Source organism: Odocoileus virginianus, chromosome 13 (genome assembly GCF_023699985.2).
Source record: "Odocoileus virginianus isolate 20LAN1187 ecotype Illinois chromosome 13, Ovbor_1.2, whole genome shotgun sequence".
In the NCBI taxonomy this organism is placed as follows: Eukaryota; Metazoa; Chordata; class Mammalia; order Artiodactyla; family Cervidae; genus Odocoileus; species Odocoileus virginianus.
In genome coordinates this window covers 24411075-24435653 of record NC_069686.1, presented here as the reverse complement: position 1 = coordinate 24435653, position 24579 = coordinate 24411075, and the positions used below count along the sequence as shown (strand labels likewise).

The window sequence follows — 24579 nt, the reverse complement described above, 5'->3', positions numbered from 1 at the left end:
AAAATTTAAAGTCGGCCTCTAATAGCAGATGCCTTTCAAATATCCTGATACCCTATTGTGCAATAGAAATCCTGAAGAATGATTAAGCGTAGGCAGACATGAAGTGTTGAGTGCAAAATTTGAGATCAATCAATACAGAATAAAACTTCAAGTGTAATTAGGGGTGAAATAGGAATATTTGGAAATACCAGTTGTGTATCTTTTTTTGTATTAAACTGAAATAAAGTCCTTCCCTGAGATTTCATAAGATAATTGCATAGTTAACCTCATCCTGAATATGTTTTCTATCCTGAGCTAATTTCCTCATGAAAGTGAACGTGAAAGTCACTCAGTTCTGTCTGACTCTTTGTGACCCCATCTACAGTCCAAGGAATTCTCCAGGCCAGGATACTGGAGTGGGTAGCCTTTCCCTTCTCCAAGGGATCTTTCCGACCCAGGAATTGAGCTCAGGTCTCCCACATTGCAGGTGGATTCTTTACCAGCTGAACACAAGGGAAACCCAAAAATACTATCCCTTCTCTAGCAGATCTTCCCGACCCAGGGATAGAACTGGGGTCTCCTGCATTGCAGGCAGATTCTTTCCCAACTGAGCTATAAGGGAAGCCCTCAGTTTCCTCATATATAGTATCTAAAAAGTTACTTTGACTCTAACTTAGGAAACAATTTCAAGTTTTAATAGCTTTCTCTTTTCTAATGACAATGCTGGTGTGCCATGTGAAGAGCCAGTACCAATTTTACCTCTGTGGTACAATATGCCTATTTTAAACTAAATAACAATAACAATGATGATAATAATAATAAAGCAGCTCTGCTTATTATCACTTAGTACCTGAGCTTCTTCCTGTTGCTTTTTAATCTGTTCAAGCATCTGCTGAAATTCAGCTTCTTTCTGTTCAGCCTCTTCCAGCGTTGCCTGATTTTGTTCTTCATAGGCCATGGCCACCACAGCCAGGATCAAATTCACCAGATAAAACGAGCCCAAGAAAATCACCAGCACAAAAAATATCATGTATGTTTTTCCAGCAGCACGTAATGTCTAGGGGGAAGAAAAAGATCAATCTCAACAATATTTCATAAAATGTCCCCAAATAAAGATCTGCTTACGAACATTAGAGAGTCAGAAGACGAATGCTTATTAGCATTCGATGTATTTGACCAAGATTATTTTTTATTTTAAAATGCACACATACACACAAGTAAAATTATTTGAGAGTTGATTGTAGTGTCATTTGATGTAAGCATACACATTTTAAATTTGTACATATTGGATATACATTTGAGGACTACTAAAATGCTTTTTCTTAGAGTCTATAATGCAGGGAAATATTACAAGTAAGAACACTTTTAATTCCTTTCAGTGGAGTTACTACTCAGTCCACACTGTCTTTCCACATCATCTAGAGATAACATCTTTCTTGCCTCCTAGTGCCAATTAACCTTAAGTTGAATTTGAAATTTTTATATAATTGAATTTTAAAATCTTTTTACATGTTCTTGTTACATCCACAACTATATTATAAACTCAAGTCATGAACATTCTCTGCATCCTCCATAGCCCCTAGGAGAATGCTTCTCAACAAAGAATCTCAAAATATGTGTACTGATTGAATGAACAGTTGGGATCCTAGGCACACTCACTTTATGATGGACCCTTCTCAGTATTTTAGAGTATTATAGACAAATGCCTATACTTGTGATTTCATATATGCTCATAAATTTAAATTCTATGCATGTTATTTTGAACCTTACTGCTGTGCTCTGGATGTGAGTGTCCTACTAAATCATGTGTTAAAATCCTAATGCACAATGCGATGGTATTAGGAGGTATGGCCTCTGAGAGGTGCTTAGGTCGTGAGAGTGGGACCCTCATGAATGGGATTAGTGCCTAATAGAAAGAGCCTCCAGAGAGATCCCTAGTCCCTTCCTCCAGGTGATGACACAGCAAAAAGGTGTCAGCTTATGAGCCAGGAAGAGGGCTCTTGCCAGAATGCACTCATGCTGGTATATTGATCTTGGACTCCCCAGCCTCCATAACTGTGAGAAATATATTTCTGTTATGGCATTTTGTTATTGCAACCCAAAAGGACAAAGACATTTACCAGTTGATAAAGGTTCTCCCAGTAGTCTTGAGTCATGAGTCGAAATAGAGACAAGAAAGCCCAGCTAAAAGTGTCAAAGCTTGTGTAGCCATAGTTGGGGTTTCGACCAGCCTTCACACAGATGTATCCTTCTGGACATTGGCTGCAAGAGAGAGGCATGGAGCTGGGCTCAGCAGAGCAGTTATAGCTATTTGAATCCATATTGATTTACAGGAATTGTCAAAACCCAGAGTTGCTGTCTGTGATGAATTTTCTTGCTTTCATATCCAGAACACTTTAGGTAATTGCTCTCAGTGAAACTGTTATCAGATGAAATTTATTAGGAAAACCAATAGAAAACTTATGTGCACAAGAGTCCTATTTATAGACATTTAGCATGGCAGAGCAGAAATCACACATTTTTGCCTCTGAAACCTCTCTTTTGTGGCAGCAATCAATGATTAAAAATGAAAACACAGAAAACAGCCAAAAGGTAGGGACTACTTAATGAGTCACTTCATTAGCCACTTTGAATAATTTTAGATGTGCAGAAAAATTACAGAGTACTTAAACTTCCCATATGTCCTATGCCTGGTTTCTGGTATTACTAACATCTTATGTTGGTATGTTTTAATCAATATTGATACATATTATTAACCTAAGCCCATCATTCATTCTTATTTTCTCAGTTTTTCCTTAATATCCTTTTTACATTCCAAGATCCCACCCAGGAGGCCACATTTCGTTTAGTCAACATGTCGCTCTAAGGCTCCTCTTGGCTGTGACAGCTTATCAGATTTGCCCTTGTTTTTGATTATCTTGACATTTTTGAGGAATACTGGTCAGGTATTTTGAAGAATTTCCTTCAATTGGGATTTGTCTGATGTTTTTCTCATGATAGATATTGAGGTTATGGATTTTTGGGGAGGAAGACCACAGGTGTAAAGTATCATTATCCTTACATCATATCAAGGGTACATGCTATCAATATGACATCACTGTTGATAATAACTTTCATCACCTGACTTGAGATAGTGTTTGTCCAGTTTCTCCATTGTAAGTTTACTCTTTTTTTCCTTCTTTTTCTATCCTGTTCTCTTATTTAAAATAGTCATTGTGTGTTGCCTACACATATGGAGCAGGGAGCTATGATCTACCTTCTTAAGAGTAGAGTTATGTGCAGAAATTTATTTGGAATTCTACATGAGATTTATATATTATCTCATTTATTTATCTATTATTCAATCTGTTTTATGAGTATATACTCATGGATATTCATTTTACACATTGAATTATAATGCAATTATATGTATAATATCATTGTATAGTTTTGCTTACATTGTTCCACTTTTGACCATTGGGAGATTTTCAGGTGACTCCTCTATCTCTTTGCCATAACCCATGGTGGTATGTATTTTGTTTTTGTTTGTTTTCCACAGTTTCTTACATTCTGGCACTATGATATGGTCCAGGCTCATCTTTTATATTTCCTGCCCCAGTCCTAGAATCAACCATTTCTCCAAGGAGCCTTTGCTCTTTTATTGAAGAGTGGCATTAGAAATCATGGTAAATGTGTGTCTGTGTTTGTGTATACACATCTGTCTCCTCGCCCTGCCAACTGAGGGCCCAGAAGCAATGACACTGCCTTGGCAATAAACATGGCACCCAGATCTTGGTTTCTAATATATACAAATAACCACCTGTGCCTAGGTTAGGCTAAACATGAGGTCATAGTCATTTCTCCAACTTTATTTCACTATTTCTGGATCATTCCAGACTCCTCCCTTTTCTTATCTGTAACCCCTCACTCCGAAAGTGAAAAACCCGAGTTCTGTCATCTACTATCTATATACTTAATTATTCAGTGCCAGTGTACATGCATAATTGTTTCTGGATTGTTAATCCATAGTGTGATGGGAAACAACTTTATCAAGAAGAGTATAGCTCTTGATAAAGAATATAGTTCCTTTTGCCTTTAGTTTTATAGGCTCCATTCATTTCCAAAGTTACTTAGATTAGTACCTATTCTCTTCCTTCAGTTTATTATTTAAATGTATTTAGATACTTTGTCACATTCTGTGTTTCAACTTGAGATCTCTCGTCCTCACACGATTAAAAAAATTTTGCATATAGTGTTAAGTCTTTGTGCTGTAAAGTTTTGTAAATTTGACAAATACTTAATATTTACCATTTCAGAATCATACAGAATAATTTCGCCACCCTAAAAAATCCCCTATACATCACCCAGTCAAGCCCCTACCCTGAACCCATAGAAAACATTAATCTTTTTATTATCTCTATTATGTATCTTTTCCAGAATATCATGCAATTGGAATTATATAGAATGTAGCTTTTTCAGATTGCGTTTTTGTTTTACTTATTAAGATGCATTTAAGGTTCATCAATATTTTTATGGATTGATAGCTTATTTCTTTTTATTACTCAATGATATGTCATTGTATGAATATGCCACAGTTTGTTTATCTCTTCAGCTTTTCAGCTCTTTAGGGACAACTTGATTGCTTCTGGTTTCTTGTGATTGTGAATATAGATGGTATAAATAGATATTTACATCAGGCTTTTGTGTGGATATAAATTTTCAAATTAGTTAGCTAAATAATTAGTGGAGTAATTACTGAGTTATATGGTAAGACTGTGTTTATTTTGTAAGAAACTGCCAAATTGTCTTTTAAGTGACTGTACTCTTTTGCATTCTAGCCAGCAGTGAATGAATAAGAATTCCTGTTCTGCATCTTCACCAGCAGTTGATATTGTCAGATTTTTTGTTGTTGTTGTAATTTTAGTCATTCTAATGGATATATACTAGTAACTCATTATTGTTTTACCTTTCAACTCCCTAATGACAAGTGATGATGTTGAGCATCCTTATATATCCATATTAGCCATCTGTGTATATTCTTTTGTAGGTGTCTGTTCAGTTTGCCCTTTTTAAAATTGGGTTTTTTTTTTATTTTAAGGGTGCTCTGTGTATTGGGGGTACACATCATTTATCAGATTTGTATTTTGCAAATATTTTCCCTACTCTGTGTCTTGTCTTTTCACTTCCTTTTACAGTGTCTTTGCAGAGCAGAAGCTTTTAAATCCAACTTATAAATTATTTCTTTCAGGTATTTGCTGTGGGGGTTATATTTCAAAGCTCATCACAAAATCTGAAGTCATGTAGCTTTTATCCTACGTCTTCTTAAAGAATTTTTATAGTTTTCTGTGTTTTACATTTAGGTTTATGATTGGTTTTAAGTTACTTTTTGTGTATGCTATAAAGCTGTATCTAAGTTCATTCCACATGAGTCTCCAATTCTTTTAGCATTCTTTCTTGAAAGCACTTCCCTGTCTGTATTGAATTGCATTTTCTTTGTCAAAAATTAGTTGACTACGTTTTTGTAGTCTGTTTTTTTGAATCTCTGTTCTCTTTCATTGATCTATATCTAGTATTTCCCAATACCATATTGTCTTCATTACTATAGCCTTATAGGGAGTCTTAAAATGGAGTAGATTTCTTTAGAATTTTATTTGATGTTTAACAATAGAGTGACCATCAATTTTACCGTGTAAATTACCTGACCTATACAGACACTCAATAAAGGGAAGTGATTACTATGGTTTAATAGAGATAAAGTATACATTAACCAACCTTATCCAAAATTTTATCTAGGCTTTTACATTAACTATAATAATAAAAACAATAGCTAATGTGCAATAAATGTTTATGATGGACCAGGTGTTAGTCTGAGTGCTTTATATGTATTAAGTAACTGATCCCCATAACAACCTGAAGGGAGAGATGATATTACTTTTCAGTTTAGAAATAAATAGACTTAAATACAGAGAGCTTCACTGTTTTCCAAGGTCAAGAGTTTGTAAATGGTGGAGTTAGGATTTGAACCCAGATATATATATATATATAAACCCAGATACATATGAACAGTTGGAGAAGGGAATGCCTACCCACTCTAGTATTCTTGCCTGGAAAATCCCATGAACAGAGGAGCCTGGCAAGTTACAGTCCATTGGTCACAAAGAATTGGACACGACTGAAGCGACTTAGCACACACACTCATGCATATGAATTATAGAACTTATGCTCCTGTTCTCCACCCTCTCCTACCAAAGTTTGGGAAAACTATCAGGAAAAAAAGATTCCCCCAAATTCTATCTCTGTTACTGGTATATGGTTTTAATAATCCTCTTAGATCTTTATGACCACACCAGTTTCCCATCTTCTGCTACTGCTAAGTCACTTCAGTCGTGTCCAACTCTGTGCGACTCCATAGATGGAAGCCCACCATATTGCTCCATCCCTGGGATTCTCCAGGAAAGAACACTGGAGTGGTTTGCCATTTCCTTCTCCAATCTTCTGGGATGACTCAAAATATGTTTTCTGTAAGTTTTGCGATCTAAGAGTCACTATTGCTATCCCTTGGCTTTAAAAAATTTCACTCTATATCCTGAGTTATGGACTTCAGTAAAGAATCCACTTGCAATGTGGGAAACCTCAATCTGATCCTTGGATTGGGAAGATCCCCTGGAGGAGGGCATGGCCACCCACTCCAGTATTCATGCCTGGAGAATCCCCATGGACAGAGGAGCCTGGTGGGCTACAGTCCATGGGGTCACAAAGAGTCAGACCCGACCAAGCGACTAAGCACAGTACAGCACCCTGACATAATTAATTTGCAGTACTCTTGGCAAAATATGTTAAGTATGAGAGACTAGCAGGATGACTAAGACATTATAGCATCTCTTATTGTGTAATGTGACAGAAAAGAACTATAAAATATGAAGATGCAGACCAGAACATGCCTTTGACATACATCTGTCACGTGGATCCCTTGTATACAGGGTTTCATCCAATTTCAAGAATATCTGAGTTTCTCAAAGCATTTTTCCAACTGGGTTTGCACCCTGATGACCATGTTACAGCCTGGATCTTTTCCAACAAGGGCAAAACCTGTCCCATCAACACATCCTAACACCAGTCAAAATGTGCCCATTTTGTTTTTCCTTCCCTGTAATTCTTAACTGGCTCTGATGGGTTTACAGATAAGACAGACACTGGACTTTCATTCTTGAAAGAAATATTCATGCACATCTTATCTGTGAAATTCTGGATAAAAGGTCTTCACCCAAAGGGATGATTTTAATGACTGTGAGTTTAGAATAAATACCAATCCCAAAAGATGGAGAAAGTACTTCCTAGGTAGGCAGCACACATGCAAGGCTACCCATGTATATTTTCTCCCTATTTGCTTTTTCTTTTCCCAAAGTGTTCTACATCTTAAAAAAAAGTTTTCCTTACCCTGCATCTGATCCATTTCCGCACAGTAAAGGGTCATTTTGTCCATCCAGAACATAAAAGTGACCTGTTAATATAAAGAATAAACTATTTCATATCAATCCTGTTGACATTAAGGATAAATAGAATTTGTTTATCTGTTATTTCCAAAATGGTCACCAAAAAAGTAATTTACAAAGATGGCTTCAAGCCCACAGCCTCAACTATTTATAGATGAAAACTCATTCAGCAACACTAAGATTAACAATGGAGCAATATTTCTTACTGTCATCGTCAATGTAATCCTTCCAGTTAAATGTGCTCATTGTTACATTAACAAATGTCCCATTTGAATTCATTGTGCCATTAAAGAAAGAGGTGGTGTTGGTTTCAAAAGCAGAATCGCTTGGGGGCCATTGTAAGCATTTATTCCGCAGGTTGCCCATGAACAGCTGCAGACCAATTAGAGCAAACACGCTCAGACAGAACACAGTCAAGATCATGACGTCAGAAAGCTTCTTCACAGACTGGATCAGGGCCCCCACGATGGTCTTTAAACCTGTGGAGAGAGAATGAGGTCAGCTGAGGAAGAGTGTCACAAGCCATAGAGTCTTCTTAATAGTCATACATTCTCTTTCCCCACAAACAGTTGCCTGTCTGTTTAGACACCAAAGCTTTATGGGCAGCCAGATGGTTTGGGAAATGGATGAAGAGCAGATTTTATTTATGAGCAGTGTGCTTTTTGGAGGTTTAAAATGAAGGGGTAAATATCTAGGCAGGAAGTTTTTTTTTTTTTTTAATGTGTATAGTTTTATGTGCTGCTATGAACATGTAAAGACAAGTTTGCAGTTATTTTTCACTTCACATTTTGCAGTTTTTCACTTCACATTTTGTGTTTCAGGAGGCTGTTTCTCTCCAACCATTTTTTAATACTAGCTTTCCAAGTTTCAGTGGTTTAGAGGAGAAAAGAATTTTAAGATAATTAACATCCCATGCCATTCAGTAATAATCTTTTCTCCTTTATAAGAGGAGATCCACTTTCAAAATGTATCTGCGGTAAACAGTAAAATCTAAATCAGTTAGTAAAGCCATGATAGCAAAACTTTTATAGGATGTAAAAAAGAAAACATTACATCATAAATGCACAAAAAAGTGGGTGAGAAAGAGAGCAAAACTAGTATTTTGTATGGACACCTCATGCAATTCTCTGTTAAACTCAAAGGCTGACTTTATAAATAAACATGTAATTTCATTTGGCATTCTTGAAGATAAAAAAAAAACAAACATGATAAGCAACAAGGCTAATATTACATGTGTAATTTCAACCTCAGTATTATTACAGTGTATTTAAAGTCAGCCTCGGTGTTTAACCTAGCTCTCACCTGGAATGACTGAAATTGTTTTCAATGCTCGGAGAACTCTGAAGGTTCTCAACGCTGAGACATTGCCCAGGTCCACAAACTCTGTCACATATCTGTAATAGGGAGTTCACACACAAACACAATAACAGAAAAGTTGGAGATATAAGGGGCCTACCATCTTACACCAGTTTCTTCTTACCTGGAATTACAGAAATAGTTTTCAGAGCTCTCAAGACTCTGAAAGTTCGAAGAGCTGAAACATTGCCTAGGTTTACAAATTCTGTTACATACCTGTAGAATTAAATCAGAGTTACTGATAGTTTTGGCAAAGTTTATACTAAAAAAAGAATGAAAAGTGGGTTGGTTTGGCATATAGAGCCCCTTGAATTTTACAGAAATGCTAGACTTCAGGGTGTCATGTGCTAAAAGCTGCCTTTAAGGAATAAAATTTTGTTGCTTTATTTCAGTACAGTTTTCACTAATATGAACGTTTGTTTGAAAAGCTAATTAAAGTACAGTTGGTGGTATTAAATTTATAGTCAATGAATAACTTCATTTTGATGAAGTAGAAGACTATGACATGAAAGTAATTCCTTTTATTGCTCATTTATCAGATACATTTACCTTGCAATATATATTCTAATATGTATTCTCAAAATATATGAGGCATATAGTTAACTTGGCTAACAGGCAAACTCTACATTTAAAACATGTCACAACAACCTGTTGTGCTACAACTGTTTCATGCCTTTGAGCTTAACACATTTTTAAAAATACTCACGCCATGACTATGACACTGAAATCCAGCCAGTTCCATGGGTCACGAAGGAATGTAAAATCCTCTAAGCAAAACCCTCTTGCCAAGATTTTTATAAGTGACTCAAAGGTATAGATTCCAGTGAATGTGTACCTAGGAAAAGCATCCAAACAAAAATTAACAATTTCATTTGAACTGTTAAAATATAGCAAATCTGCTTCTTTTGTGGTTTTTCAGTTCACTAAGATGGAACTCCTTGTTCCCACCTACAAAAAAATCTACTAGTTTAGGCTTATGAGTAAAGGGTTAAACTGAAGAGATAATCCTTTCTACTAAGAATCTGATCTTGTTTAAATATTTAGGTTTGATAGTAATAGTTTCATGTGTTTTATGGATAATCATCAGGCTTGATCCTCTAGAGTAACACTGTCCAACTGAAATTTAATACAAACTACATAGTTTTCAAATTTCTAGTAACCAAATAAAAAGAAGAAATGAGTAAACTTAATTTGCATCTTATATTTTATTTAAACCAATATGTCTAAAATGCTATCTCTTCAACAATTAAAAGTAGCCACATTTCAAGTTTCAAATTTCAAGCTGCGTGTGTCTACCTTCTCCCTCACTAGACAGTATAGCTCTAGAGATAACATTTCTTGCATTTGTTTATTTATAATAAAACATTTCATTCAGACTTCTTAATGATTAGAATAATTTGGAAGATATTTTATGTATCTAATATCAAAAATGAACTTCCCCTTTATATCCTTAAGATTCAGGCATAACGTTGTAAATCTGCTTCTCTCATATGTTCACCAAAAATTTTCAGTTCATTAGTACTCTATGTGTATGTGTCTACACAGCTACCAAAATTCAGGGGTAACAAAATTCCTGAATCTAACCTCACATCAGTTACTATCTCTATGCACTTGGGTCAAATCATTTCAGTTCAGTTCAGTCACTCAGTCGTGTCTGACTCTTTGCGACCCCACGGAGTGCAGCACACCAGGCCTCCCTGTCCATCACCAACTCCCGGAGTTTACTCAAACTCATGTTATTGAGTTGGTGATGCCATCCAATCATCTCATCCTCTGTCGTCCCCTTCTCCTCCCGCCTTCAGTCTTTCCCAGCATCAGGGTCTTTTCAAATGAGTCATTTCTTCACATCAGGTGGCCAGAGTATTGGAGTTTCAGCTTCAGCATCAATCCTTCCAGTGAATATTCAGGACTGATTTTCTTTAGGATGGACTGGTTGGATTTCCTTGCAGTCCAGGGGACTCTCATTTAAACATGCTCAAATTAAAATTTCAGTCCCCCAAATAGTGAAATACTTTTCTATTTGCTGTTTGGTAGAGCATTACCAGCCCTCTCCTTTGAATGTTGACAGTATAAGTTATTTCTGTTTCTTCCAAAAATAGTTGGGAGAGAGTATTTGTTTTTCAACATTGTATTCTTTTTAAAAAGTATAATCTAAATTTGTTCTTCAGATTACTTCACTCAAGCCACAAAGACTGAATTTACTTTTATTAAAATTCACTATATTTTCCAGTCTACTAGTATTTTTCACTTGAAAAAAAAGGGAAATTATTTTTGCTTTTTTTTTTTTCTGTAGACATTTCTCTCCTATGAGGGAGCAAAGAAATCACAGGAAAATGTATGTGAGAATTTTCATGTCTAATTTTCCTAGGAATGTTTTTCTCCTTTTTAAAAAATGCAATTGATTTCATGAAGAGTAAGTATAATTGCTGTCTTTACTTATTATGAATTAGCTGATTTTATTAGCAAGAGAGAGAACTTCCAATGCCAAGCTTATGGTTACTTGTGTTTTGGTTTGAATCTTTGTATATTTACATATAATCGCCATGATATTTCTGTTTGGAGAGATTCCTAGCTTTGCAAAAGACCATAAGAGACAGTTCCCATGTATGTTGTTTATCACATTAATAGATAGTGCCCTATGGTTTATGCTTAGGCAATTCTAAGTTATTTACAGGGTTGTTAGGAGCAAGATTACAGTCCTTACTCCTATTTCTGTTTTTGGGAAAGGAAGAAAATTTGTGGGGACATTTAGAATATATGGTGAGGGTTGATAGCCATCCAAGGAAGAGGGTCTTAGAGCTTAACATTTAAGACAGCTTTGCACAGAACAGGTGTTCAGATATACCTGTTAGAAAACTAGATTGAATGGGTCAGTGAGAATCAAGGGGGACCTTGATTTTTCCTGGCTCTGACACCGCTAGGTCCTTAATCATGTTATTGATTCTGTTACAAGGTGTTTTCCCCCTGTAATTTTGATATCTATAGAAATGATTTGCCTTACATAATATGACTCTCACTATATAATATGGTCCTCGGTATGCCATCTCTTTGGATAGGGAAGATTTCTGCCATCAGTGACTTGTATTTTCCTGTCAAAACTGACTTCTCTTTTCACTGGACTGTATTTTTTTAAGGTTTTTTTTTTTTTTTTTAACTGTAATCACTAATATTTTGTTTGTTTTCCTGCTGCCTTGCTGTCAGATGACTAGAGATAATTGATTAGGAAACCTGTGCAAAGTTTTCCAACTAAACGGTGTAAGTCAAAAGCTTTTGTAAAGCTGACTTTCCATAATGGATATAGACATCTCTAAAAATAACTTAAAAGAAAACTGCATATTCAAATAATAATATTTGTGTCCCCTTTACCTGCCTTTTATTAACATTATATAAATAAATTCATATGTGTTTTAGTATGTCAGTAATTTTTCAGGGAAAAATATATACAGAATAGTTTCATACAGGTATATCCACTTGTTAAGTCCCAAATTGTAAATGGTAAGTGAGAATTCTGTTAAATGGCTTGCCTCAACATAAGAACTGGATTCTCTACTAAAATGATTTCTAGGGAGCTTTTTCAATCTACTGTCAAAAAAGTCTTTAATATGTTAAATCACTGATGAATGATGGCTTAGAATGATTCTGTAAATTCTCTTAGAAATCTATAAAAAACAGAAATGAAAGTGTCAATATTTGTTATAATAGCTTATCTCCTATTGGACAATACTTTAAAAATATAACAGTAAGAACATACAATTTTCTTTTTCACTAAAATAAATACCTGATCATTGTATTAGCCCATTATATAAATAGACTGTCTAAGCTTAAACACCTTCTGTTTCACTAAAAAAAAAAAAAAAAAAAAAGGCATGTTTCTTTCACGAATAATCTTATATGTGATTGACAAATTGGGGAATAATGCATGTTAAAATGCAAAGATTTTAAGTTAAAGCACAGTTTTCCTCAGCATATTAATGTTTTAAAATAATCAGGGGCAGCTTTTCCTTCACACACAGTTTTCCTCAGCATATTAGTGTTTTGAAATAATCAGGGGTACCTTTTCATTCACACTTATACAAAACATCCTAAGCAATAAAAGACCTTAATATTATTGCAGAAAAATTGACAGAAGTTCCTTCTTTAGTGCAAGCAGGGTGTAGATTAACATGCCCAAAATACAGTGCTTAGATCTTTCCCTCTGTATTAAAATATTGAATCAAATGTTTTACTTTGATGATATCATTGCCAGAGTCTCCATTTCAAGGGAGGAAGGACAAAGCCCAGGTCTAAGATTGCAGAAGGGTTGCTGGCTAAGACTTTAGGTACAAATGTCCAAGAGATTTAACTGGGCCAGTGTCTTTTTAATGGGATTGTTATGTTTTTCTATTAGTATTCTAATGACAAAGTTTTAAAAGTTATGAGAGATCTATCCATAATCATGTTTTCTCCTTAAACCTTGTTATTATTTGAATATGGTTTTGCAAAGACATTTTGTTTCCTTTACAGATCTGTGATGTTTCTAGCACACATGCTGTGTCTAAATAATCTATGTATCTAAATATAACTAAACATCAAAATAACTTAAACACATAAGTGTTTTTTTAATATACTGATATAGTGTATAACTGAATTGCCTAGTGATATAGAGCTAAACACCTAAATCAATTTTATCAGAATATAACAATAGTAGTAATATACTAGAATCAAATAATTTTATTTATGCTCAAATGATCATTGTATTTTATCTAAAATGCATAATTGTGATTCAGTCTTAACTTTTATGATAAATGATTATTTAGCTCACCAGCTAGTATATATAATTTAATAACCTTTCTTAATCAAATGCTATCATTTGTTGGAAGAAATATCTATCTCATAGGAGAAATACGTCTCCCTCTCAAAAAAAAAATTCCCTTGTTTTTTCCATATTATGCAAATAATTATTTCTTAGAAGTGTTTAGTTTGACTTCAAAAAGTGGAAACCATAAGTCAGACCATAATTAAGAGATTGATAGAGAATTTTAGTGTGCATTTCTCATTACAAAAAATCATTTTTACTTACTCTACATTCTTTGTCCAGTCTGGAGGGTTACTCAAGGTCATAAATACACAGTTGGTCAAGATAGTGCACATGATAAGCATGCTGAATAAAGTAGATTATAGTTAAGGAATAAATGCTAGTACAATATTGTGGCCATTTACAAATAATCCAATACAAAGAAACCAAGTTAACCTGTAAAATTAATCTTACTTATTTGTTTTAAATCAATGACAAAGAAAAAAATGAAACTCCGAAGTCTGTCATATATTCTTTGTATTCTTGGTTCATTGTTTTTTTTTTTTTTTTTTTTGCATCATTCCCTCACAAAACTGAATTCAATAGAAAGAGATATCTGTTTGAAGCAAATGGGAATTTTCTAGTGTAAGTCTAAAAGTTATACTTCAGATACCCTTTAAAATTTCCACTGATGGACAAAAGGTTAATGAATGGAATATAATAAGCCTGAGAATGTATAGCCCTGTGTATTCAAGGATTACATTGATTGATTCTACTGTAATTAGGAACTCTAGTAGTCTTACAGTGATGGAACTTGTTCCTTTAGCATTCACCACATAAGAATAGAGGGAGAGATAAATTTTGCTAATGAGCTACTTTTATTTTCTAACTTTTAATTTTCACTTGGGAGTACAGGAACTTATTAGGACATTTAATTATCTTTCTGTATCTTGTCCATCCCATACCTAAATACACACTGTTTTTAAACCCTTTCTAAGAATTAGCTGTAGTCATTTCTCTTAGAATTTTGACCCAGTCTTCACTCTAAGAAAACTTATGATTACATTTTTTGAAGTAAATCTTTCTGTTTTAAAATGTAAATACTTTCCAATATCAAACCATAGAATGGGAGAATTCAAAAGCACTTCAAAAGGCTATCAGTCCTCTTTTCCCTGTCATTGTAAGTAGTTTTAAGTTCAATGATTTTTAAATAGATATTATCAATCAGATGCATAGATACATAGCAGTTTAATAAATATTTTACTGAAGGAGGAAAAGAAGGAAGGAAGGGAAGTCCAGGTGATGAAGATACAGAACCAATTAAGACACAAAAATTTGAACATTTGGAATATAGATAATAATACTAAGCACAGTAGGCTATGCTTCTTTAATGGTGGTTATATATGGTCTAATTGAGGTTAATAAAAGTTTGAAGGAGATTTGTTGCTGTTCTTGCTACACAGTGTTTCATTTACTACCATAGTTGTATTTTTACTCCTAGAATCATAATTGTCATTCTACATAACCTTGTTATAAATAGCAGAAAATCAATGAGTACAATAGGTTAAACAACAAAGTTACCAATTAATCTGAAAGAATCATATGTATATTATAAAAAGAAAGACATTCTTTATAAAATCAGCTACTATAAACAACATTTAGACAATTCACATAAAAAGGATATGAATGTACCAAAATCTTAATAGCAATTTTCCTAATAGGATTTAGTGGAGTTAAAATATACAAGGCAGAGGTGGCACTGAATCGGAAAATTGCCTTCCCTTTATTCAATACTATAAAAGTCTGAAAAAGAACACATGAGAAAAAAATTACTAGATTAGACGTGGCTTATATGAAGAGTTTACACACATAAAAATTTTTACCTGATTTGTTTGAACTGGTTTAAGCCAGTTTGTATAAGTATAAACGTATTAGATATCACTTTTTCTCCCCTAAATTAACATTTAAATACAAATAAAGATACAATGTACTATTATCTAATCTGTCTCTCAGGTATCAACTTCCCAATACACACTGATGATCCTACACAAAATTTGTATCAAGTTGTAAATTAACTTTGTGGACTCTAATTCTATTTAAGGCTTACCATCTGTCCCCAGTTTTGGTAACTTTTCAGGTTATTCTGTACATACTGCTATTAAAATGATCTCTTATAAATATTTTAATTATATCAAATCTTTTAACTCCGAAGTTTATGAAGCTATTTTCCCTGTGGTAGTTGTCCTACTTTAAAATGTTCAAACAGGCCGAATAAACTGGTTTTGCTTGCCCTATAGATCTGCTGTAATACTGAGAAGGATCAGCCACATTAAGAATTAGGCTGAAATGCATCATTTCACGGAGAAGGCAATGGCACCCCACTCCAGTACTCTTGCCTGGAAAATCCCATGGACGGAGGAGCCTGGTGGGCTGCAGTCCATGGGGTCGCAAACAGTCAGACACAACTGAGCGACTTCACTTTCACTTTTCACTTTCATGCATTGGAGAAGGAAATGGCAACCCACTCCAGTGTTCTTGCCTGGAGAATCCCAGGGACGGGGGAGCCTGGTGGGCTGCCGTCTGTGGGGTTGCACAGAGTCGGACACAACTGAAGCGACTTAGCAGCAGCAGCAGCATTTCAAAGGGCATTCTGTCGCAAAATTCCTATGACCTGAAACCCATAGTCATCAATTTAGCATTTAAGCTGGGCTTTCCTGGTGGCTCAGATGGTAAAGAATCTGCCTGTAATGCGGGTTCAATCCCTGGCTTGGGAGGATCCCCTGGAGAAGGGAATGGCTACCCACTTCCGTATTCTTGGGACTTCCCTGGTGGCTCAGATGGTGATTACCTACTAGGTCTCTCTGGAATCATCTTTTATTTCTTTTCCCACCAAAGCACCTTTGTTCCAGCCAATTCAATTCACTTGTCAATCCCACTTACTATCAACTTCTCACTCTGATTCTCAAGATGAGTGTCATAGAATCCTAGAGGAAGGAGTCACCTGAGAGGTCATGTAATGCAAACTTACTTTTGTTCAGGTCCATAACAGACCTGACAGTAAGGTTCCACCTACAATGACCCACTCTTATATCAAATGTTCTTAGTCCTGTCCACATGTTAGAATCTCTTGAGGTGATCTTAAAATTGCTATTATATGGGATCCACCAGAGAACAACAGAATTAATTTCTGAAGGATGGGCATAGACAATGGTATGTTAAACATTTTCGCCTGGTGATTCTGTATACAGCCACGGGTTGAAAATCCCTACTCTCCAGGAATGTCCTCAGCTGTCAAAATCATCTCCACCATTATGTCTTTCCAGATAAATCACACTGCCTTTTGATCACTCCCCAATTGTTTCCCTTTTCCAGTAAGTCTTAGTATATTAATATACACACATTGGCATGCTGCTTGTAATTATAGTCAAGCAGCAATTATTTGTAGAATTCATTCCACTGAGGACTAGCTTAGAAGTTGTTATAAATCATTGAACATAAAGAACCAGTTAGCTACTTTTTTCTTCCATTTTGTTTTTACACAGCATTTAATAGCCTGGTTTGCAAATAAACTCTTGTTTCAATTAAATGTGAGTTTACCTTTAAGATGCTATTTACTTTTAAGATATCTATTCTATATAACCATTTAGTTATGAATATGTTCTCACTATTCTCAAGTTTTACACCATCAATTTGAATGCAATTAAAATGCATTGTGATGGTGCTTGTGTGATTAAATTAACTAAGGACTGTATCCTAGACATTCATGTTCACTGACAACATGCTCTGTTTGAATAGAATATTGTGAGTATAATATTTACATTTAATGAATAGAAAATATTTATATGTAAGTATAAAGTGTAGAGAAAGCGACTTCTCTGCATGTTGCCTTTTTGTATTCAAGACCATAGACCTAACCAACTATTTTCTATGAACTGTAATCTATAGATTGGAAAAATGCTATGATGAGGGCAAATAAGCTGTTCTTTACTAGCACTGAGATTATTCACAAGGGAGAGTGGGCACTGGGATGCCTGCTCTTGAAACACAGATGCATTAAAGGATTTTTTGAATTCATAGGATTAAATCATTTATTATTATAGTCAAGCAATCTGGGTCTGTTTAGACATTCAATGACAGAAGTGACATGTAAAGTTTACCACAGTTTAAGGTGCATTTACTCATTTTTTAAAAACAATATCCCTGAAAAAGCCAAATGTAACATTGAGAGGATTTTATTTTGAAAAATCTTGAAGATCAGAGTGAACAGAAATGAACTGTTTCTTTAAACATGGACACCTTGCCTCTTCCCATAAGATTAGCCTTTGCAGTACTAATGGGATTAAAAATGACATGCCAAGGGCATCTTCAGTGAATTTACTGATTCTGGAATAAAGCAGACCTTAAGAACACAATTCCAGCTTATTTCTGGAGAACAACCCCTAAGAGAAAGAAAACCTTGAGTTCTGAGAAGTAAAGAATAAAAGGTTGTTGTCCTGTATGGTGAACAGATGACAAGAAAGGTATTTGAAATTTGGGGCTCTTTTGTTGAGAGATATATCAAAACTGAAAATTATTTGAGAGAATGACTGATAGAGAAGAGATCAATAGTGCCAATTCCAAAATCTGTTCTCTAACAAGTGATAAGTAATTATGTGACTTGAGAAAATAGTACTATATATTGCTACTAAGGTGATGAATGTTATATCTGGAAGTACGTTAAACTGGATATTATCTACTCTGGAATGGTGCTTGCTTCTTTTTTCCAGGTAAATGCCCATCTTATAGGTTCACTAAAGTTTTTACTACTTAAGGCAAGAATAAGTTCTCTGAGTAGAACCATATCTATCAGATAATTCAAAATTATATAATTAATTTTTAAAAACATTTTCTTTCATTATGTAATAAACACAGTATATGGTTTTGGAGCCTGACTGCCTAGGTTCACATCCTAATTAATCACTTATGGAGTGTAACTTTGGACAAGTTACTTAACCTCCCTGTGCTTCACTTTCCCGTCTATAAAATGAGGAAAATCTAGTACCTGCCTTGTCTTTCATTGAATATTACATAAGTTATACGAGTTATAGCACTCAAACAATACCTGACAAAGTGTGAGCATAGCAAATTTTAGCTGTTACTACAATCACTGTCACTATTCTCAAGTTTTATCTGGTCAATTTGAATGCTATTAAAATACATTGTGATTTTGCTTATATGACTCAATTAGGTATGTAAAATTATAACATTAATTGATGGAACCAAAGTTTCATAATGCTTTATAATTTTAAAACGCCTTTCACCTGCATTATTCCATATAATTAACAAGCTCTATATCATAATTTAAATTCCAGAGCTTCTCCATTAGCTTCTTACATCAGCTCCTTCTGTCCCAAGAGCTATTTTCTTCAATAGCCCCTCAGTCTTCATCCTTATAGACTCTTCATAACAGAAAGCAGGGCAGACAACAGTATACATACACTCTAGATGTCTCTTAAGATGAGTCATGGCCATTATGAATAAATATGGGTTCTACTCTTGTTGTCAGACAGGGATGCAATAAAAACTGACTTTGTTAGCAGATAAAGAGCAATTCTGTTTCCTAGTGGCAGACTCACGTTAACCAAGCTTGAAAGCCTGATATAAAATTAAAATGCCAATCTATTTATATACAACCAGATAGATCACTGTCACACGGGTTGGAATAATTGCTGTAGCATAGCCAGCACATTCTTTCCTTTCAGCAGATCAATGGGAAGATGAATTATAATAAAATACTCTTTGTTGAGCATGGAGTCTAAATAAACTGACTTAATTAATTAATATGGATGTTTGATGACGTCTCGATTAGGTAGCACAGTGTAGGCCCTCACCAATGAAGTGACTTTCTGAGAGGAAAGTACTTTCAGGACTACTACTAACTGAAAAGTCTCCCTGAGAAAATATAATATTTTTCTTCATTATTCTCTTTTGCCCATCCTTAATTTTACCCATTCCCTATCTTAAGGACACTTCCTTTCTTTAAGTAGCAAATACTTTTAATCATGTCAGAGTATAAGTCATACCACCATCTCTTGAAGGCATCTTTGCAAATACATAGTTTGAATCAATAATTTCCAGAGGAGAATTTTCTTCTAGTTTCTTGGGGAATATCTCACTTTCATCATCATGTGTAATAGTACAGTTACTAAATTTCAAAATTGTCTTTACCAATTCTATAGTAAAGTACTAGAATAAATTACTTTTAGAACTATATGAATATATATATTATATGCCACCTTTCATGAAGCTAGTTTAAAAGGGAACAGAAAGGACCTGTTTATTTTAATTGGCTGTGTAACGTTAAATAATGCATTTTAATGCTGACTACTCCCAGTGGGCCCATGTACCAGCAGCAGTAGTCTCACTCACAAGCTTGCTAGAAATGCTGGCTCCATGGCCGCACCCCAGATCTATGGAATCATAATCTGTATTTTAACATTATCCTCTATATGTACATAGTTTCAGAAGCACTCCTTCAGAGCAATAGGGCTAGTTCCAGGTCTGAATGGTTGTCAGTTCCTTTAGCCATGATTAATCTTATAAGTTGTACGCTGCTTAAAGAATAGTTTCTTTAGCCATTCCTTTTAAAAGGGCTGACTTTGACTAATAAAAGTGCCCAATTTTTCCTTTAATCTGTAAGCCAATAACTCTTAGTGATATTAATGTTTCTTTAGTTTCTACATGGGCCAGTTTTTATGTCTGTGAATGTGAAATATAAACCATGGTTGTAAGCTGCCAAAATACCTAATTAGAGAGCACAGGATCTATCATCTATTTTTTATACTTCCTGTAAAATACTGCACAGTTGGTTTAACATCAAAAACTAGCTGATTCTGACAGACTTATATGGTTATTATAGTATTAGAAAGACATAGTCATAATTGTTTATTTAAATCATATATAGATGGAAAAACTTGAGTTTCTGTTTTTTTGTCTTCCTTTCTTGATATTTTTTTCTTAGAGTGATGTTTTAACAATATGTAGGTGTTCTGGAATCTAACCTGTCACAGATTAAGTTTAAGAGAAACTCCCAATCAGGTTACTGGACCCAAAAAATGTATCTTTGGGTGAACATTTTTTCTGTCTTCCTATAGGAGGATGCTAAATAAAAGATTATTTATTACCCCCTAGAATACAAATCTATCGTGAAGAAACCTCAAGTCAAAGAATTAAAAAATAAGGATATGTACCCTGTAACTCTTATTTCACATAGCTATTATTCTGTTGTCTACTATGTGTTTAAATATGTCACCAATATCATGTTTTGCTTTGTTGGTGTCAATTTTAATTTTGTCAATATCAGTGACTGTGAAATTGTAGAAATAGTTAATCTCTGTATCACTTCACTTCGGCCAGATCTTGACTTCATTTCTTATGTTTCTGCTGATTACATGGTACTTAAAAATAAGTGGAAATAAATATTATAAAATCTTAAACAGTAGAAAACTTATGGTGCAGTGTATCCATGAGCCCCAGAAAAGTATATTAAAGTTCCAAGGTAAAGACTTACGGGAAGGATAAAATCAACACTCACTTTCTTGTTGATATAGTAGGGGTCCAAGTCCTCCAGCGGCTCTGACACCATCCCTGGAGGGATGTCTCCGTAAATGAATGGAAGATTCTTTCCAGCCTCCAAGTCACTGTTTGGCTTTGGTTCGTTCTCTTCATCATTGTCTTGTTCTCTCTTGGGTTTCTTGGCTTTCTCTTCTGCAGCACGTTTTTCGATAGCAGCAAGAGATTCTCTAGTAAAAAGGCGGAAGCTTTCAGGTCCTGGGGGTACCAACAGTGCCTGTGCCATCTTTTCATCCTGCACATTTAATTACGTTTAGCTTCTTGCATAAGAATAGCCTGCAATTTAAAAAAAATGCATGAGGGTTAGGAAAGCAAGAGAATGAGAGAGATTAAGAAAATCAACCAAGGTGTTAATATTTCTTGTATTAATTATTTTAATATAAACACTAAGTAGTGCTTTTCATGCTGCACTAAAAATTTTAACTTAGAAATATTATCCAATCTAATTTTCAATAAGACAACTTTATATGTCTATCAAATGTCTGTTCTGATACCTTTACACCAAATCAGAGTAAACATTTGGTAAAGATTAGTGCCAAGAATGCTTGTCGATAAAATTACTTAGGGATCCATTATTTCTCTCCCTCCTCCTTTTATCATATCTTACTAACACTCCAAAGAAAAATATCCTGGTGACAATATAGTGGTATACCGCCAACTCATAAAATCTCAGGGTAGGAAAAGAATTTTGTGCAACCCAACCACTGTTCTAATTACCAGCATCATTGAACACTGGTTCTAAGGCAAGATCTGACTGTCAGCGTCGACAGAGAGGTCAAAGCTGTTTCCTTTTAGCTTTTCGCTTAGTTTCCTCCTGAGGTATCTTCTGAAGCAATGCAGAATGTATTTCCTTTTCCTGTCTGCTCCTCTTTAAGTATTCCGGGACAGTTTTCATCTTCTTCCTGAATCTTTCATCTGATGTAGGGTAGTAAAGGTAACGGACTATGGAGCCAGATTCCTTCTGTTCTAAACCCTGGCTCCGTCACTGTTGAGCGGCATGACTTTACAAATGTAATCCCTCAGTGCTTCGGTCTTCATCTATAAAATGGGGATAATATGAGAACTGATCCCCCAGGTTAGTAAGGAATTAATAAATTAATTTGCATTAAATATTTAGACTAGTTTCCAGAATTAGCAAGCACTGTGTTAGTGTCAGTGATCGTGATCTAATTATCTTTAGTTCCTTCAACGCTTTCCTCTGTTGTGGTTTTAAGCATCTTTGCAAGTCAGGCCACTGTTCTTTAAATGAGGTCCTAACTTGCTGGAACTCCAGTTGACTGTGGAGCTTCAGGAATGGACTGGGATGTGCAGAGTGCAGGGGCGCATTCACACACGCCTACCCCATGCCTGGAAGAGGAATGGAGGAGACAAGGCAGACACGTGGAGTGGACCTGCTCAATTTCCCGGGGGAGGGAAGAAATTCTATCTGCTGGAAATGTGACAGAACTGTCAGAAATACAGGAAATCAGCTACATAAAATTTGAAACATGAGTTGGCAGTTACTTTATTTTGCCTTGTGCCAAGAATCTCATTTTACAAATCCATATAGAAAATAGAAACAATAACAATGAAATGCAATGAGTACATCAGTCATCTTGTAGAATGATCTACAACCATGGCATCAGAATAATCATGGAAGTCAGCTGTGACATTTCCCTACCCCCAGATACCCACCTTCCTCTGCCCCCGACACTTACTCTAGTCACCATAGTAGTTTATCCCTAAATGGCATTCTACTTCTTGGCAGTTCATTGCATGGAGATAGTGAGTTTCCAGAGAAGGAGAAATTTTAGATCTTATAGTGACATAAGAAAAATGATACAGAATACTGTGTGTTTTTTGTGTATATCTGAATTACTGGTTCCCAGGTCTGTCCCAGTGACAAAAAATATTTTAAAACCTATGTCTTTCCATTGAATTCATATTCATAGTATGATACCATCATTATATTTCCTGCTATTATGAAGGTATATTCCAGGTAAGTTATAAATTATCAGACTTGTCAAAAAACTGTGCCATATCCCCTACTAGTTCTGAAAAAAAAAAAACAACTTCTGATTTGTGATGGGACAAGGCTCTTTCTTATGCTGCATCAAGTGGTATATGGATCAGAAGGTTTGGGAACAGTTATTCTGTTTTACTTAAAAGTCATTCAGCTATCTATTTTGTGCCTTGTAAATTCATGGTAGATGGCACAAAGTAGAATTAATGGTTTCAGCTATTTTATGTTAAATTCAATGGCAACATAGTCATTTCAAGTCTAGGCAGCTGTGGAATAATCACAGATTTTGTACTTTTCAGTGGGGAAGGAGTTTGCCTTTAACTGAAAGCCTTAAACAACCAGGGATGTGTGATCCACCTGTCTCTTATCACCTGTTGTGAATTGAATGAATAAGGGTTCTTCCCAAGTGCTAAATGAAAATGACAAAGCATGAGAAAAATATCTTAAAAAATTTCTGTGGAACTTGGCTGCTCTCTTAAGGGAAAAGAAAGGTTACTTTTGTAGTTAAACATTTACTTGAACTGATTTTGGTTTCTTTATTGACACTGGAATGAAAACCTTGCAGCAGTTGGTTTCAGAGATCTAGATTAGTATTGAGTGTGAGTACTGGGTTTGTGGTACTGAGTTTGTCATTTAATCTTCCTCAACCTCTTTAAAGAATCTGCCTGCCAGTGCAGGAGACATAAGAGACGCAGGTTTGATCTCTATGTCGGGAAGATCCCCTGGAGTAGGAAATGATAACCCACTCCAGTATTCTTTCCTGGAGAATTTCATGGACAGAGGAGCCTGCTAGGGCCCCCAGTCCATGGGGTTGCAAAGAATTGGACACAACTGAGCACATACAAGCAAGCAACCTCATTGTCATTGAAATACCTTATCACATATGTGGCAACACTTTTCCATAAAGAAATAACTAATTTTACTCATTTAATTGGAGTCTCCTGGCTCCTAAGTTTTAAAATGAAATGATTTTAAACATATCTAATGTAGAAATCTTTCAGTAATCTTTATAAATGACTTTGATTTCTCTGAGATGACACAAAACAAGGTACCATCACAAAATCATGAACATTTATTTTAAAAATAAATAATTCTTTACCTTCGTTCACTTATCAGGGGCCAGAATAAAGATCTCGAGTCTTGATCAAAAGGAAGTAAGACGTCTCTTTGAAATTACCATGCTGGTGTCTCTAAATCCTGAGAAGACAGTCCAATTCTAGACTCTCAGCTTTCTGTCTGCAAGGAGACCTAGGGTTTGCTCAGTTTTTGGATAGGCTGAGACATTAAAGATTATAGTGAACAGAGTTTCTAGGGGCTTCATGTATAGTGTTGCTGTTTAGAAACCTCTCATAGTTCTCTAGTAGTTCTATTTTAATTTTTTTTCT

At 35.1% G+C, this 24579-nt stretch overlaps 1 protein-coding gene across 1 annotated transcript in view; it reads right to left on the bottom strand.

Moving 5' to 3' along the window:
- The window catches only part of LOC110143458 (sodium channel protein type 3 subunit alpha), a 113911-nt gene that overhangs the window by 63308 nt on the left and 26024 nt on the right, over positions 1-24579 (bottom strand). The window contains 9 exon segments of the mRNA XM_070476117.1: positions 830-1036; positions 2100-2241; positions 7396-7459; positions 7658-7930; positions 8754-8845; positions 9514-9642; positions 13867-13957; positions 15267-15384; positions 21155-21468. Coding sequence (XP_070332218.1) covers positions 830-1036; positions 2100-2241; positions 7396-7459; positions 7658-7930; positions 8754-8845; positions 9514-9642; positions 13867-13957; positions 15267-15384; positions 21155-21418 — 1380 coding nt within the window. The 5' untranslated portion in view covers positions 21419-21468.